General features: G+C 41.4%; 1 protein-coding gene and 1 pseudogene across 2 annotated transcripts in view; one reads left to right on the forward strand and one right to left on the reverse strand.

Annotated features, from left to right (window-relative positions):
• The window catches only part of CD244 (CD244 molecule), a 29,306-nt gene that overhangs the window by 5,696 nt on the left and 5,771 nt on the right, over positions 1-17,839 (forward strand). The window contains 7 exon segments of the mRNA XM_014562214.2: positions 11,981-12,270; positions 12,272-12,305; positions 12,396-12,451; positions 12,453-12,678; positions 14,301-14,399; positions 14,841-14,908; positions 17,058-17,117. Of these exon segments, the coding sequence (XP_014417700.2) occupies positions 11,981-12,270; positions 12,272-12,305; positions 12,396-12,451; positions 12,453-12,678; positions 14,301-14,399; positions 14,841-14,908; positions 17,058-17,117 (833 nt within the window).
• Positions 864-11,148, reverse strand: LOC102508802 (annotated as a pseudogene). The gene is made up of 2 exons (XR_004314119.1): positions 10,382-11,148; positions 864-918 (listed from the first exon to the last, which is right to left on the reverse strand). The product of XR_004314119.1 is annotated as a cysteine-rich secretory protein 2-like (transcript).

A 17,839-nucleotide genomic window follows, 5' to 3' on the forward strand; every position in this document is an offset into this window, starting at 1 on the left:
CTTTCAGATGGTTAGAGGAAAGCAGGCCTGGACAATAACAACTCTAAGGGAAGACAGAAAATGCTAAGGGTACCAACAGGCTAGACACATTTAGGAGCACAAAGGGTGCTCAGAAGATGGAGATTCCTTCAAGATAAGGACACCTAGGGAAGTGGCCTTGAAGGATAACTAAGAGTTCAGGAGATAGGAATAAGGTAGAAGGACAATCCAAGCAGAAGGAACAGCCTGAACAGAAGTAGGGAAAATGTAGGCTAGAACAGGGAAACATGAAAAGTAAATGCCTTTGTTATCTTGGGGAAGATTGTATTACAATTGGGATGATTCAGTTAACTGATACAAAGAGTGGGGGCACAGGCTAGGTAAGTTTGTCAGAGGTAAGGAGGTTGCATTGCCTGAGAAGAGGAGTCAATACAGTCAGCAGAAAGCCCCCAAGGGTGGGGCTAGGTCAAGAAGAAGAGAGGCGATGAAGCGGGACGGGGTCCGTGGAGGATATTTTATCTACTTTATGATTTTGCCTTGACTAGGGCCAGCCCTGCCTCAGCGTTTCTGGGATCTCACTGAGCTTTATCCCCCCAGTCCCCATCAGAAACCCCTTCTGTTGCGGTCACCCTAAGCGCAGTGGCCTGACCCCGAGCTGAGAAAACCTCAACATCCTTTTGTTGGCTAGGAGAAGTTATACTTCTCTGAAGGTTTTATTTTTTTCTCCCCTGCCCTGTCTTCTGGGTGCTCAGACCTCAGCCTTCCTCCCACCTCACCCTTCTTCCACCCAGCAGGTCCAGGTCAGAGGAAGCTGAGCTGACTGTGGACACTGCTTGTCTTTGGAGGCTGCAGCCCTTGCACCCAAGTTCTGGGCTGAGCAGGACTCACTGCTGAGTCAGCTCCTCTCCCCGACCGACCCCCATGCTGGCTGCCTTCTTCCTGTGAAGGCAATGGAGTTAATCATTTGTCCTTTGCCCTCCCTCTGCAGACTTACTGTTTCGCCCCCTTCTTTCTTAACCACCGGAAGAGGGGCCCCAAAGCTGCCGAGCAGTAGCAACAGCAGTGGCAGCAGCCCCGGGGCCTCCTCTGACCACCGGAATCTGCTGCGGCCTCTCCGGTCTGAACAATCCACCACCTGCTGTCGGGCCTACCTCCACTTCTCACCAACATGGGAGAACTTGTGTTGAAGTTACTTTTTCATCCTGGCATTTCTTATCTCTCCATCTGGCGTAAGCGCCCCTTTGAGATGGGGCGGAGGTCTTTTTGTATCAGTCACAATACCCAGTACGGTGTACCTTGCCCACTCGCTTTCTGCTGTATCCACCCCGCCCCCCACCTCGCCTCACCCCCACTTCTGTCTGGCCCTGCCTCGCTCTGAATACCTTCCTTTGCTCCATACTGGGCTGTTGAGGGCTGCAGAAGAAAATTCAAGCACAGAGAGCAACCACAGATTGAGAACCTTTTGTTTCAGCTGGGTCCTCAGTGGCCCGGGAATCCTGGTTTCTGAGCCACAGCTTCTCCCATTCTCCAAAAGGGCGATCCCACACCTTCACCATCTCTTCAAAATCCTGTTCCTTATCACAGCCTCTATCAGCCCATGCTCTCCTTCAGAGAAATGGAGACATCCGTTAAGGATTCTGCCAACCCCACCAATTCCCCAAGTCAACCTACCTCATCTGCTCCCATAAAGAACCACATTAGCCTCTGTTCTTTGCCTAGGGACCTCTCCTCCTTTCCTCATCCAGTCCTTCCCCGTGTGCTCTGGACATCACTGCTTCACCTGGGAGGTCATCCAGGACCTCCCTGGTCCATGATGACATCTCTGATCTTTCTTCTCCTGCTCCTTTTTCTGCTGGCTTTCCACTCTCAGTTCATTATCCCCCATTTAAAAAACATTGGAAAATCACCCAGTTCTCCCTTCCGTGTCTTTCTTACTACTCATACAGAACACTTCACTTCTGACACCTCTGGTCACCACATGTGTGGGTTTTTTCCCCCACACCAAGCAATTCTCTGTGACACCAGCTGAGAGTCCTGTAGTTCAACTCAATCCTGACATTATGATGCCGTGGTCTTTCTTGTGATCAGCCCCCCGCCAGGAGTCATCCAGGAGTCCACCCAGAGTCACCTTAACAGAATGCAAGATGCTCCTGGTGCTCTTATTACTTAGGAATTTAAAAGGGTTTTTGGAGCCTCATGTCAGGAACAGGGTTAAAGACTAAATACTAAATAAAGCAAGAGATATTTTATTATGGGAAATTACAGGGTTTCAGAGACTCTGTGCCAGGAACTGGGGAGGAGAGACATATATATATGTATATATTTATTTCTATTATCTCACAAAAACCAAACCAACAAACCAAAATAACACCTGGTGTTCTTCCTCACTCCTCCTGTCCTGCCCTATAGATTTTTGATTTTGTGGCAAGCACTTCTGGCACCCATCCTGGAGCCCTTAAACTTGGCTTTTCTTGTTGCTCTTGAAGTTGCCTCCTGTTAAATACTCAAGATTCATCTCTAGTCTCAGCCCTTTGCTGCTGAAGTGAGGTGGAGATTTGGACGCCCATCACTTAGCCCAGCACCTGGCCAATGAAATGTGTATCCATTGGTGTGGCTCCCTCTCTATTGGGCCTTACCCTTGACCCTTCATATGACTGACATTGCTATTGCTAATTAATCAGTCTTGGAAGTTCCATATTTTCCTTTAGTACTTGCTTGTTATGTATGGAATGTGTTTCCACCTTTCTGCGTACCATTCTCTTCCAAACTCTCCCCAACTCTGCTTGCAGGGTTCATCTCTTGAATGTAATTTTATTGCTTTATCTTCTCCCATTTCCATAGTCTATGAAGGTGATGCCCTGTTTCTAGGAAATTAAGATTTATGATATGTATGTATTTCTTTGCAATCGCTGCCAATCACTAAGATCGTCTCTCTTAGTACTTCTATCTCTAACATTCTGCCTAAGATCTGCACCTTCTGCTTGATTCCTGGTCCCCAGAGGGCCTTTGAAGTTGCTGTTCCCTCTACCTGGATTTTTTTTTTTTTTTTTTTTTCCTGTAGCTCTTCCCTTGGCTGGATCCTTCATATCTTTCATTTCTTAGCTCAAATGTCACCTCCTCAGAGAGGTCTTCCCTGGCTATGAATCTACTTCTCTAGTACCTCACCTTTAAAAACTTTTTTCATGGCATCTCTGCCTCTCTGAAAGAATCTGGTTTCACTTTTCACCTATTTATGGTGTGTACCCCAAGTGGAGTGTGAATTTCATGAGAACAGGGATCTTGTTTCTCTTGCTCACCTTCTATTCCAATTCCTTAGAGCAGTGGTTCTCAACTGGGGACAATTTTGCCCCCAGGGGACATTTGGAAATGTCTAAAAATTTGTTTTGTTTGTCATGACTAGGGCAGGGGTGCTAGAATCTAGTGGATAGAGGCCAGGGATGATGCTAAACATCCTTACTATGTGCAGGACAGCTCCCCTTTCCCCTGCAACAGGGAGTTAATAGGCCCCAAATGTCAAGTGTCGAGATTAAGATATCCCGAGCTAGAGCAATGCCTGACACACAGGGAGTATTCAATAAATACTTGTTGAAAATAGAGGTGAATAGTCTTCTTATTGTCTCAGAGGAGCTCACTGATTCTTTTTTTTTTTTAATTATTGCATTTTAAATTTTTAAAAAATTTTTTGGCAGAGGGGAGGAATTAGTTTTTTTTTTTTTAATACTTATTTATTTATTTTTAGAGGAAGTACAAGGGATTGAACCCAGGATCTTGTGCATGCTAAGCATGCACTCCACCACTTCAGCTATGCCCTCTCCCCTGAGCCATACCCTCCCCCACCACTGATTCTTATAGATGTACCTGGAACCTAGATTTACGACACCTTCTTCATCAATCTGTAAATTTGCCTAATCTACTTTCTAGTCTATTTTACCTGTATAAGTTTTCTGATCCATGGATTTATGGCTGTTATTTGAGTAACTTAGAATCAGGAAGACTTTTCTTTTTCTTTTTTCTTTTTCCATTATTTTATCGAAGTATAGTCAGTTTACAATGTTGTGTCAGTTTCTGGTGTACAGCACAGTGCTTCAGTCATACATGAATATACATATATTCGTTTTCATATTCTTTTTCACTGTAAGCTACTACAAGATATCGAATATGGTTCCCTGTGCTATACAGTATAAACTTGTTTATCTATTTTATATATACGAGTCAGTATCTGCAAATCTCGAACTCCCAATTTACCCCTTCCCACCCCCTTCCCCTCTGGTAGCCATAAGTTTGTTTCCTATGTCTGTGAGTCTGTTTCTGTTTTATAAATAAGTTCATTTGTCTTTTTTTTTTTTTTTCAGATTCCATATATGATTGATATCACATTGCTATTTCTTAGGAAGACTTTTCTAATATTTAGCCAAAAGATGAGTGCAGAAATTGTCTATATCTCCACTCTTGCTGTGGCAATGTTTATACAGTGGCAACATTCTATTAGCTCTTATCAAAGTATCTTTTACTTAGTTTAATGATCAGAACAACTCTATAAGAATTAGCAAGTACTCCTCTTTTATGTTTTATATTTTTATCAAGATATAACTTACAGTCATGTACAAAGAGTTTAAGTGAACAGCTTGATGAACATTTATATATATATGTACATGTAACCACAACCCATTTCAAAATATAAAACATTTCTAGGCTTCTTTGTGCTCCCTCCAAGATGATATTCCCTTCAAAGTTAACCAATATTCTAACCTCTCTTATCATAGATTAATTTTTTTCCTGATTTTGAACTTCATATATGTAACAGCTTTTACTATATACTTTTGTGACTGACTTCTTTATTAATAACCAGCCTGATAGGATCCACAAAAATGTCCATCCACATTTTTGCTGGTAGAAGTAGTTTATTCATTTTTGTTGCTGTGTAACATTACATGAATAGAACGTGGTTAAAAGATGTCAGTTTTCCAAAGTGGTTGTACCATTTATATTCCCACTAGTAATGAATGAGAGTCTCAGTTACTCCTCATCCCTGTCAATGCTTAGAATTTTCAGTCTTTTAAATGTTTGCCATTTGGGTGGGGATGTAGTAGAGTCTCATTTTTTTCTGATATCCAACAATGTTGGGGGCCCTTTGCATACTTTTTGGCCAATTGGATCTCATTTTTTATAAAATGCCTGCTCAAGTCTTCTGCCATTTTTTTTTTAAATTGTTGAGTTGTCAGTTTATTTCTTACTGATTTTTAGGAATTCTTTATACACAGGCATACCTTGTCTTATTGAGCTTCACTTTATTGCATTTCACAGATACTGAGTTTTTTGTACAAATGGAAGATTTGTAGCAACTCTGTGTTGAGCAAGTCTATTGGTGCCACTTTCCTAACATCATTTGCTCACTTTGTGTCTTTGCCACATTTTGGTAATTCTCACAATATTTCAAACTTTTTCATTATCATTATATTTGTTATGGTGATCTGTGGTCAGATATCTTTGATGTCACCATTGTAATTGTTTTTGGGCACCACAAACTGTGCCCCTGTGAACTTAATTGTTAAAATGCCAACTGTTGACAAAATTAATCAATAAACAATCAATGATAAGAATAATAGAGAGTTTTATTTGAGACGAACTGAGGACTAGCCTGGAAGCCTATTTCCCAGATTACTCTGAGAAGTTGCTATGGATAAGCAAGGTTTTCAGCACAGTTTTGTATCTTGTTAGAACAAAGAACATTAGACAAGTCAGGGTTACATTTCTTCAAGGTTTAAAAAAAAAAGAACAGACCGGCACATATACAGCGAGTCAGTATGGCCTTGGCACCTGGGAATGGAGAGGGCGTCTTAATCATCAAATGAGTACCAGCATCAGTGTCCCAGCATTAGTGTCCCAGGAAGAGGGGCATTTAATCTTTACTTTTAACATGGATATTCTTTACTTCTGGCCAATGTGCTCTTTTCTTTAATAATTAAAGAAAATGTGCAATGTACGTTTGATAGGCCACAAACAGGCTAGTTTAGTTAGCATAAATTCAAGTTAACTCATGTGTAAGCCAGAATGACTTCCGTAAATCTCAGTATGTGAACATTTATTGTACCACAGCAAAAGATTAAGAACATTATATAAACTTAGTTGATAAAGTAGTGGCAGGTTTTGAGGGGATTTTGAAAGTTCTACTGTGGCATTATCTACTCTAGAGAAATCATTTGTTAAAGGAGGAGACAATCGATGGTGGCAAACTTCACTGTTGTGTTATTTTAAGAAATTGCCACAGCTAGCCTATCTTCACCAACCACCACCCTGACCAGTCATCATCCATGAACACTGAGGCAAGACCTTCCATCAGCAAAAAGATTACAACTTGCTGAAGGCTCAGATGATGGTTAGCATTTTTTAGCGATAAAGAATTTTTTTTTTAAGAATTGTTAATTAAGGTTTGTGCACTGTATTGTTCTTTATAGACATAATGCTATTGCACACTTAATAGACCATAGTATATGGTAAACATAACTTTTATATGCATTTGGAAACCAAAAATTGTGTGGCTTTCTTTATTACAGTATTTGCTTTATTGTGGTCTGGACCTGAAACTGTGTTATCTCCCAAGGTGTGCCTGTGTTCTGGATATGAGCTCTTTATTAAATATATGTGTTGCAAACATTTTCTCTCAGTCTGTGTCTTGCTTTTTCACTCTTTTTATGTTATCTTTTGCCAAATGGAAGTTCTAAGTTTTAATGAAGTCCAATGTATTAATCTTCTTTTATGGTTAGCAATTTTTTTTGTCCTGTTAAAAAAAAATTGTCTACCGCAAGGCATAGAAAATAATCTCTTATGATTTCTTCTAGGAGCTTAAATTTTAGCATTCATATTTACATCTATGATATATTTTGAATTAATTGTTACATGTGGTGTGAGGGAGATGTCAAGATTTGTTATTTTTTTCTTATGGATATCCAACTGAGTCAATATCATTTATTTAAAAAGACCATGTATGTCTAGACTATTATATCCCACTGACTATTTTTCTATCTTGGTAATAATAGCATACTGTCTTTAATTTTTGAAGTTTTATAATACCTCTTGATATTGGGGGGTGAAAATCTAGTTTTGTTCTTCAAGATTGCCTTGTCTATTCTATGTTCTTCACATTTCTATATACATTTTAGAATCAATTTGTCAATTTCTATGAAAATAACCTGCTAGGATTTTAACTGAAATTCTTTTAAATCTGTAGATTAATTTAGGGAAATACTGACATCTTAACTATAAGTCTTCCAATAAAAACAAGGTATACACCTCTATTTATTTGACTCTAAATTTTTCTCAGAAATCTTTTGTTGCATTAAGTATATGGGTCTTAAACATTTCTTGTTGAGTTTATTTCTAGGCATTTGATTTTTTTGGTACTGTTGAAAATAGTAATGTTTTCAAAATTTCATTTTTTATATGTTTGTGCTAATGTATAGCAATACAAGTAATTTTTATGTAATGACCTTGTATCTAGTAACCTTGCTAAACTGACTTAATACATTCAAAATAATTTTTCATATAATCCCTACATACACATTTATATCATATGAATAATGACAGTTTTACTTATTCATTTCCAATTTTTATTCTTTTCATTTGTTTTCTTGTTCTGTTGAACTAGCTATGACCTCCAGTACATTGCTAACTGAAAGGGATGATTATCAAGTCCTTGTCTTATTCCTGAAATCAGGGGAAAAGCATTTTATATTTTATCATAGAGTATGATTTTAGCTGTAGTTTTTGGTACACACTTTAATTGGATTGAGAAAATTTCCTTCCATTCCTAGTTAGGTGAAAGTTAAAAAAAATCATGAATGTGTGTTGAATTTTAACAAATATCTCTTCTGTACCTATTAAAACTATCATTTATTTTTCTCTTTTGTTCTGTTAGCATGTTGAATTACATTCATTGATTTTAAAATGTTAATAAACTTTAAATACTTGGGATAAATCTCACTTGTTTAGGATATATTATTCTTTTTATACACTGCTAGGTTCAGTTTGCTAATGTTCAATTTGCATTTATGTTCATGAGAGACATTAGCCTGTAATTTTCGTTTTTTGTTAGGTTGTTATCAAGTTTTGTTATCAGGGTTTTACTTAAAAAAATGAGTTTCTATTCTATGTAAGATGTTGGTATTAATTCTTAAATGTTTGGAAAATCCACCAGTGAAGCCATGTGGAAGATTTGTAGGGAGATTTTAAAGTATGGATTCAACTTTAATGTATTTAGCACTCTTTAAATTCATTTTTCTTCTTGTGTCGGTATTGGTATGCATACTTTGGAAGAAATTTTAGCCAGTTTAATTTTTTCCAAGTTTATTGACATAAAGTTATTTATAATATTTTCTTCTTATTTTAATGTCTGCAGGATCCCTAGTGATATCTTTTTCCATTTCTGGTATTGTCAATTTATTTTCCCCCTTTTCTTTAGATTTTGCTAGAAATATATAAATTTTAACTTTTTTTATTTGAAGAATTTACTTTTGGCTTTACTGATCTTCTCTGCTCTATATTTGCCTTCTTCTATTCCATTGATGCCTGCTCTTAACTTTATTGTTTCCTTTCTTTGGGTTATGATTATCATCATTATTATAATTACTGTTCTTTTATTAGTTTATTGAGATTGAAACTTAGATTATTGACTTGCAAACTTTCTTCTTTTCTAGTATATAAATTTAAAGCTGTACATTTCCATCTAAGCACTGCTCTAATTGTATTCTATGCTTTGATATTTATTATTACTTAGTTCTAAATATTTTCCAAATCCCACTGGGATTTGTTCTTTGACTCATGGGTTTTTAGAAATATGATGTTGGGGATTTTCTGGTTATTTTCTGGTTTTGGTGTCAAGGTATAACTTTATAAAACTAGTTCAGAAGTATTATCTTTTTCTATCTCTGAAAGGATTTGTCTAAGATTGGAGTTATTTCTTTTAAAACATTTGGTAGAATAAACTAGTGAAATCAAGTAGGCTTGGAGTTTACCTTACGAGAAGGTTTTTCAATATCAACCCAATTTACTTAATAGTAGACAATTTTCTATTTCTTCTAAATTTTAAAACTTATTGACATAAAGCAGTTCATAACTCTTAAGATCTTATTAACATCTATAAGTTCTATAGTGATGTCTTAAGAAAATTCCCAATATTGTTTTTTGTACCTTGTCACATTTCTTTTGATCAGTCTATCTTTGCACTAATGTATCTTAATTTTTTATGAATAAAAATGGTTCTACTGTATAACTGTTTTCCATTTCCTCTTTCTCTGCATCCACTCTCTCTTTTTTCACTTAATTTGTTCTTTTTGTGGATGATGAGATTGAAAGCTTATTTTCAGCCTTGTTATTTTATAACAATATATTTAAGACTGTAATTTCCTCTCTAATTGTGGCTTTAGCTGCATCCCATAAGTTTTTATATATAATATTTTCACTATTAATTAATTTAAAATATTTTCTGATTTGTATTATGATTTCTTCTTTCACCATTAAGTTCACTCAAGAAAATAGGGATTTTTAAAAAATGTGTATTTCCTTATGTTGATTTCTAGATTTAAAATTACTTTATGGCTCAGCATTTGGTCAAATTTTGTAAATGTTCATGGACTCTTGAAAATAATGGCAATTTTTTATTGAAGTATAGTAGATTTACAATATTGTGTTAGTTTCAGGTGTACAGAAAATTGATTCAGTTTTATATATGTATAGTTTATATATTGAATTTATTTTGTATTTATATTATATTTCATTATAGGTTACTACATATTGATATTGAATATAATTCCCTGTGTTATATAGCAAATCTTTGTTGCTTATCTATTTTATATATAGTAGTTTGTATCTGTTAATCCCCTACTCCTATGTCCCTCTCTCTCTCCACTTCAGTAACCATAAATTTGTATTCTATGTCTGTGAGCCTATTTCTGTATATAGATTCATTTGTATTATTTTTCAGATTCCACATAGAAATGATATCATATAGTATTTGTCTTTGTCTGACTTACTTCACTAATTATAATATTTTCTAGGTCCATCCGTGTTGCTGCAAATAGCAATATTTAATTCTTTTTTAATGGCTTTATAATATTCCATTGTGTATATGTATACATACACACACCACATGTTCTTAAGCCAGTTGTCTGTTGACGGGCACTCAGGCTAGCTATTGTAAACAATGCTGCTATGAACACTGGGGTTCATATATCTTTTTGAATTAGAGTTTTCATTTTTTCCAGTTGTATATGAGGGAGTGGGATTGCTGAATCATATGGTAGCTCTATTTTCAGTTTTTTAGGGAATCTCCTTACAGTTTTCCAGAGTGGCTGTACCAATTTACATTCCTACCAATAGTGTAGAAGGATTCCCTTTTTTTCCACACCCTCTCCAGCATTTTTTCTTCAAGGAATTGCAGTTACTAAGGAGACTGTTATCCTGGCAAGTATTGGTGCCTAGTCCATTGTCGCAGTTACCAGGGCAGCTGGCACAAGGTGTTCCTTGCTGGTAAGGTGTATTCTTTTTACTCACTTTATTGCCAGCAGGACAATATTGGCAAACATAGTAGTATCTAAGACTGTCTTGATTAGGACAACAAGCAATTCCACATCCAGCAAGGTAGGATGAGTACCAGACAGGCTGGGTATAATATACAACTGACTGCACTGGAACTCTTCAGTTCTGCACCACAGACAAAATTGTGGCATTCTTCACACCAGCTTTGGGTCGCATCTGACTGGGCAGTAGAGTCATCCTGACACGCAGAAATTCTCACCACATTTTGTACTGGTCTATCGGTCATCTGGATTACCGTGTTCTAAAGCACACTGGTTTGCCCACTTCTGGGCATTTGCTGTGGCGTCTCTGCTCCATTTCATCTTTAGTATGTTGCTGGCAGGTGGAGAGATGGATTTCCTTAGCTCATTGTGTTTATTTACAATCTCTCTTTGGACTTCCATTTGAGTAGTTAACGAAGTAGTAAAGGATGGATCTTTTTCTTCAATGGGGAAAGATGGTAGCAGCACTGTAGCTAGAAACAGCACTACTGGGAGTAAAGCCATTGTGTTGGTTTTCAGAGCAGGATGAAGTATCTGCTTTATTTGGATGGTTGCAAATGGAAAAGCACTGTGCCCTTTGTTGCAGGTGTTTTAAGATCAGGATGGCATGGTTCTTCTAGGGTGTCTTCAGAAAGAGCATGGCGTATGGTTTCATAATCCCAGGCTCCAGAGCTCAGATCTTCCTGCTGCAGGGATGGGAGCCAGAGGCACTGACTGACTGCCTATTTTTCTTTTTTAATTGTCTTCTAGGGAGCAATCCTTGTGGGTACTTTCTAGTAACTAAAAAATTGGCAAACATTAGTGAGCAATGACTGCAGTCCTATGTGCAAAGTGCTGCAGGAAAGAATTATGAATATAACTCAATGGGGGAACAGAGGAGGGAGCTGTGAGTTCAGGCTTGGAATGTTTCTCTTACTGGGTCTGGCCATTGTTGGTTGCCTCAGTGCTGCAGGGAGGGAGTCACATCAGATACAGTGTTTATAATACTGTAGCTAAAAATTCATCTCCTGAAGCCAAATTGACTGGATTTTAAGCTCCTCTTTGTTGCTGTGTAACTTGGATCAGTTACTTTTAAATTCTAACTCAGTTTCCCCACCTGTAAAATGAGGATGAGACTCTTTTAGGGTCATTGTAAAGTGAAATAGTTAAAACATGTAAAATCTTTAAAACCTGCCTGTCCCATAATAAGTACTCAGGAGATCTGAGCTATTACTACTGGTCTGTGGCCCTTCAGACTTCAGCACAGAGCTGGGGAAGAGGGGAGGCAGTTAAGGGAAATGCATGTTCAGGGTCTCTTAAACTCTAGGCTCCTCCTTCATATCTCCATCCTCTTGGCCCAAGGGAAGTCACATCTAACTGCTCACAATGCTCAGGCCTGATACCCTGCCTTCCACGTTCAGTCTGGTTCTCTTCCCTGTAATCCCTAGATTCTGCTGAGCATGTGGCTGGACTCTCAGGAGAATCTGTCTGGTTACAGCCCCTCAGCACACAGATGAAAACATACTCTGTTCATTGGAAGATGAAGCCGCCCTCAGATTTAAGCTATCTGATACTTAATTGGAAGAATAATTCTGGTGTGATCCATGTGGAGCAGCCTTTGGATCGTTTCAAAAATAGACTCAATTTTATGATCGAGGACCTAACTCTTCACATCAAGGAAGCTCAGCAGCAAGACAGCGGGCTCTACAGTGTGGAGGTCACCAGTGACACTGGGAATGGTTTGGAGACAGAAGTTCCAGGTTTCTGTATTTGGTGAGTCTCCAGGAACAGCTCACCCTGCACCTCTGACTCCTCTAGGGCTTGTGTTTCCAGCCCATTTCTGATCAGAATCTCTGCTTCCAGATCATGTTGAGAAGCCCAGCCTGCTGGAGAAGAAAAAGACCCTGGACAGAGGGATAGTGCCAAGTGACTCTGTTCTGCTTGGTCTCCGGAGGTGGTGATGTTGATGTGAGCTATACTTGGTATAAAGGGACTGAGCTGATCCAGACACCAAGGAACCTCACTGAACTGGAAGTGCAGATTGATGCTGATGGTTTGCATATATATACCTGCAATGTCAGTAACCCTGTCAGCTGGGCAAACCACACCCTCGAACTCACCCAGGGCTGTCAGAGTGGCCACCGGAGTAAGTGGAGCACTTTGGGCTGTAACAGGGGCTGGAGGTGTTGGACCCCCCAACCAGGCTCATGTGCAAGGGAGGCTTGGGTGTGAGACCCCTTGGCTGCCTCTTCCAATGCTTTGCAGCCCTTCCCCAGAGAGATAGTGGCCTCTACGCACACAGCTCCCATAAAGTCAGGGCCGTGTTAGTCTGCTGAAGAATTGTATCCCCATAAAGATTGTCCTTCTGGGAGATGCGAGTTTCTCCTTCACATAGAGAATGCTTAGTTATTTGGTGAGTCACAGCCGTGCTGATCATTACTTTCTTTTTCTGAGAGACTGATAGAGACTATTTCCTCCTCCTGAGTGGTAACTCCCCCAAGCCACATAGTTTCCCACGAGGTGACTATGCTGTACACAGTACCCTGGGTCATGGGGTCATCGGGGTGAGGCTGGGGGTATCTGGAAGAGTTTTTTTTTTCCTGCTTATTCTCATCCTGAGAGCTTTCCTGAGTTAAGTTTACACCACCTTTTATTAGGTAAACAAAGACTTAATATGCCATCAGCATGAGCATCACAGGGAAAAAACAGCCTTCCGTCCCCATCCTTAAGGAACTTACAGCCAAATGGGACAAGGAACTAAGCACTTATGGGCAAAAAAAGAAACAAACAAGTTGAGGTAAAGTGGAGTGACAAGGACACTGACTCTTGGTTCATGCCAGCCATGGCTTCATCATTCACTAGCTCTGTGATCTCAAGCTGATTCATTAACCTCTCTGAGCCTCAATTTTTCTTTCAGGTAAAATGGGATTGATAATAATAAGTACCTAACAGGAATACTGTTAAGATTGAATGAGATAATGTTTGTAAAGAGCCCAGTCAGCTGGCACCTGGAACTTCTCCCCACGTGGGCTGGGTTATGCATCAGGCTACATGTGTGACATACATGTTAAATGTAGACATTTAAATGAAGGAGAGGGGAGGATATAGCTCAGTGGTAAAGTGTGTGCCTAGCAAGCACGAGGTCCTGGGTTAAATCCCCAGTATCTCCATTAAAAATAAATTAATTAATACAACCTAATTACTGCTCCCCTAAAAAAAAAGGTATGCAGTGCTATATGTCAATTATATCTCAGTAAAACTGGAAGGAAAAAATTTTTAAAAATAAATGAAGGAGAGCAGTGAAGGCAGGAGTAGCAGAAAGCAAAATGGAAGAATTGCTTGGCAGTATAGTAGGTATGCAATAAATATTTGTTGAGTTAAAAACAAAAGAGTGGATAGATGTAACATTTGCTGTGCCAGATGTTTTACATATATTAGAGCCTGAAATTAACCCCCATGTGTAGATAACATTATTCCCTGCTTATAAGAGATAAAACAAAGTCTCAGAGAGGTTAAGGATGTTGCCCAAGGGCACAGAGTTTACAGATTTAGACTTGAGCCAGTGTGTACCCATGCTCTTAGCATCTCTCAGAGGAGGTCACCCAGTTGAGTGAAGAGACCACCTTGATGGTGAATTCACAGGGTTTGAGGAGACCAGCCACTGGAGAGAGGACTGTGGGTTTTGAGATAGCCCCTGTAGCAGACAGGTGGGAGGGGAGAACAGAGAGGGCTCAGCGCTCAGGACTTGTGCCTTCCTGTATCCCTCAGACTTCATCCTTCTGACCGTATTGGTGAGTGTCGTGTTTCTCCTAATGGCATTGTTCCTCATCACCTTCACCTGCTGGAGGAGGAAGAGAAAGCAGTCACGTAAGTGGAGGGTCCCTAAGAGGTGCTGTTGCCTGATTTGACATCCCCAGCGGCAGGGACTTGGGAGCACAGGACCTGCTCCCTTTTCCCGGGAGCACTGAGATGTATGTATCTGGTCAGGGGAGGGGAAGCAGTAGCTGCTGGGCTCCTTGTGCAGGTTTGTGCCTCCTGGGGTGGCTGCTGGATGTTTACAGTCTGATCCTCAGTGTGCAGACTTACCTGCAGTCTGCCTGGCCTGATGGAATAGATATGTCAGGAGAGGGTGCCGACCCTGTGCTCTCTGGGCATCCTGGGAAGAGTGCTAACCTACCTCCTTTCCAGAACTTTTCTCAAGGTCTTGACCATCTAGGAATGGAGGTGGGACTGTCAAAAGCAGAAACCTGGACAGGTTGTCCTCTGCAGATCTCTGCAGCTCTTTTCTTTGCTTCCTTCCTCTCACAGAGACCAGCCCAGAGGAAGTTTTGACAATTTATGAAGATGTCAACCACATGCAAGTCAGGAGACAGCAAGTACGGCACCCTCGGGGCTGGGGTTTCTTTCAGCTAGTCTGGAGGATGCTCTTGGGAGACTGACTATTCAGAGCAGGAGGACAAAGAGAACAGGACTGCTGTCCTGAGTCCTCCTCATCTGGCCTTTCTCCATCAGCCTCCTAGCTCTGGCCCTGGAGGAAAAGAGGAAAACACGGGAGCAGAGAAGATGACAAGCCAAAAGGGCATCTTGGTGCAGAATCGCACCGACTGGGAAGGGATGGCACCCTGGGGTCCTCATTTCTGCCCGGTCTCATTAGCTGGGCTAAGCCCCAGGTAGAGTCCTATCTTCCTGTATTTTGTGTCTGACCATAGATTCTTGTGTCCCTGCAAGTCCAAGTTTACTTTCGTGGGTCTTTGATTATGGCTCAGGCTAGGGAGGGTGCCAGCCTGACCAGCCAAAGCGCAGGAGTTTTCATAGCTGTCTTGGTGGTGGTCTGTACTCTCAGCATTTTGGGAAGAAGAGGCCTGAATCTGGCTGAGATGCTAGAGGAGTAACCAGCTTAGCACAAAGGTCAGCTGCTCCGGGAACCTCTCTGGCCAGTCAGTCTCTGCAGGCAGTGGCCAACTCTGCCTGCCACCCAGAGGTGTCGAAGAGGAGGAAACTGCAGCGGGCCCGCAGGGCCCCCTGCTGCTCTGACCCGAACGGGACAGGATGTGGTGGCAGGCCTGGGGGAAAGGCAGCGCCCAGCTGAACTGCCAGGTAGGAAGGGTGGTGGGCGTGGGAAGGAAGGGCCCTCTTCCCACCCCCATTCCTGGTGTTCAGCCTTGGGGTGCGAGGCAGGAAGTCCCAGCAGTGGGGCTCTTCCGCCCTCATTACACACTGCAGCCCTGTGAGGCCTCCTAGAACTGAGAAGCAGCTTCCTTCAGGTAGTGGGCTCAGAAGGAACTAGGAAGCAGGGCAGCTCCACTGGCCTGTGTTCTTACCCCACCCATGGAATATTGGGGCCTGACAAACAGAAGGAGACTGTCTCTCCCATTGCCACTGGACGCTGGCACAAATTCCTGAGAGCGAGTGCATCTGCCTCCAGCCACTGACACCCAAATGCTTGGTAAAAACAGCCTTTCCTCCCCCACAAAATGAAGATGGCTTTAGAGTAGGTAAATGGAGGTGAATTCAAGGGAGAATAACTCCTGAGAGTAGAAGAAACCTCTTGGGGATTCAGGCTTGTTGCTCTGCATCTGACACAAGGCTTCCTCCCTCCGTGGCCTGATCTCTCCCTGGCCTGCCCCTACTGTCCCCAAGATTCTGCTTGAAGGTCTAAATCTCAAGTTTCACAAGGTCTCACTTTGGGGCCTAGCTTCGACCTTTCTGGAGACACTTCACTCAGGTCTGGGCAGAAGAGAAAAGCAGAATCTCCTGTGTTTTTGTCAGATGCCCATGACTCTCCAGCCTCCAAGGATGGCTGATGTTTCTCTTCTTCTCTTAGCTTCTTCCTGCTTCTGGGGGTTCAGTTTCTTCCTGGTCTAATGGACCCTACTGGTCTCCACTGGCTACCCCTTGGAGCCCTAACTGGCAATGTGTGCTCAGAGGGGAGCAGCATCAAAAGCCTCCAGTCCCATCTTGGGTGGGGCAGGACTGAAGAGGGAAGCAGGAGGGGTGTGTGCTCCTGCCTTTGGTCTGGGGTCCCCGGCTCCACCCAGCACCAGAGCTGCCCAGGGGGCTGGCTTGGGGCCAAGAGCAAGCTGGCCGCCAAAGCTGGACCTAAGAGAAGGGGCTTTAAAACATTTAGAGTCCCCGAATCTCAGTGTCCTTTGGTAAGTCTCAGATCACAGCCCTTCTCAAAGCTCAGCCCATTACCAGTAGTTACGTGGCAAATTTAGTCAGAAAGTCAGCAAAGGCAAGTTTCTAAGTTACCAAGATAAAGAAAGTGACAGGACACCCCGTGGGCAGGGTCACTTGATGCAATCCCTCTATACCTGGGCAGTTCCTCCCTCCTGACCACTGCTGCTCGGTGAGTCGTTCCTTCTACTGTCTCTCTTCATTTTGAGGTGACCATTGACCACCTCCCTGCCCCCCAGGCTCCTGGGAGCCCCTTTTCTTGTGCTGTCTCTCCCTCTTCAACCCAAATCTGGACAGACACAGCTGTCTGCTCATGTGACCCATGTCCCTTTACTATTTCTTGTGCAGGAGCAGAAGCCAAACTCCCCTGGAGCAGGGAACACCATCTACTCTGTGATCCAGTCCCAGGTACCACTTTGGTTTCTCGAATCCCTTCCATACCTGTCCACGGGGCTTCCTCACACCCCCTAGAAACTCACACCCTTGAATGGCAGAGTAAGACCTTGGTGCTCCTGGAATCCAGGAGACAGCTTGGCCTCAGCTGTCTTAAGCTTTTTGTAAAGATGAGTGTAATTCTGGAGTGTCTTGTCAGCTGAACAGAGGTGGAAAGTCTAATGCAGGGTTTTTTTTTTTTTTTTTTTTAATAAATTAAATCTGAGCATCATCTTGGGGACTCCAAAAGTTTCCATTGTTACCTCCAAATAGAAACTATACCCAACAAGATGAAAAAAGTAGATATTTGCTTAACAAATATGTGCCACGCCACATTTATAAAGTCTTTTTTGGCGGGGGGAGGATTAGGTTTTGTTTATTCACTTATTTATTTTTGAACCCAGGACCTCGTGCATGCTAGGCATGCACTCTACCTCTGAGCTGTGTCCTTCCTCTCCCTGATGCAGACATTCTTTTTCCTTCCATGCCTGATAGCAAGTGTGGTCCAGATAAAGTTGGTAGGAGGAGGAAATTTGTCCTGGGGCTCATCTTCTATTTCCCTCCCTGCTGCTTTCAATTCTTGAGGACCTCGTTCTCCCATCCCTGCCCTTGACTATACCTGTTTTCAGGAAAGAATGCATCCTGTGTTGTTCTCTTTTACCTTATTATGACTTGATAGTAACATTTATAACGCTTAA

Source organism: Camelus ferus, chromosome 21 (assembly GCF_009834535.1).
Source record: "Camelus ferus isolate YT-003-E chromosome 21, BCGSAC_Cfer_1.0, whole genome shotgun sequence".
In the NCBI taxonomy this organism is placed as follows: Eukaryota; Metazoa; Chordata; class Mammalia; order Artiodactyla; family Camelidae; genus Camelus; species Camelus ferus.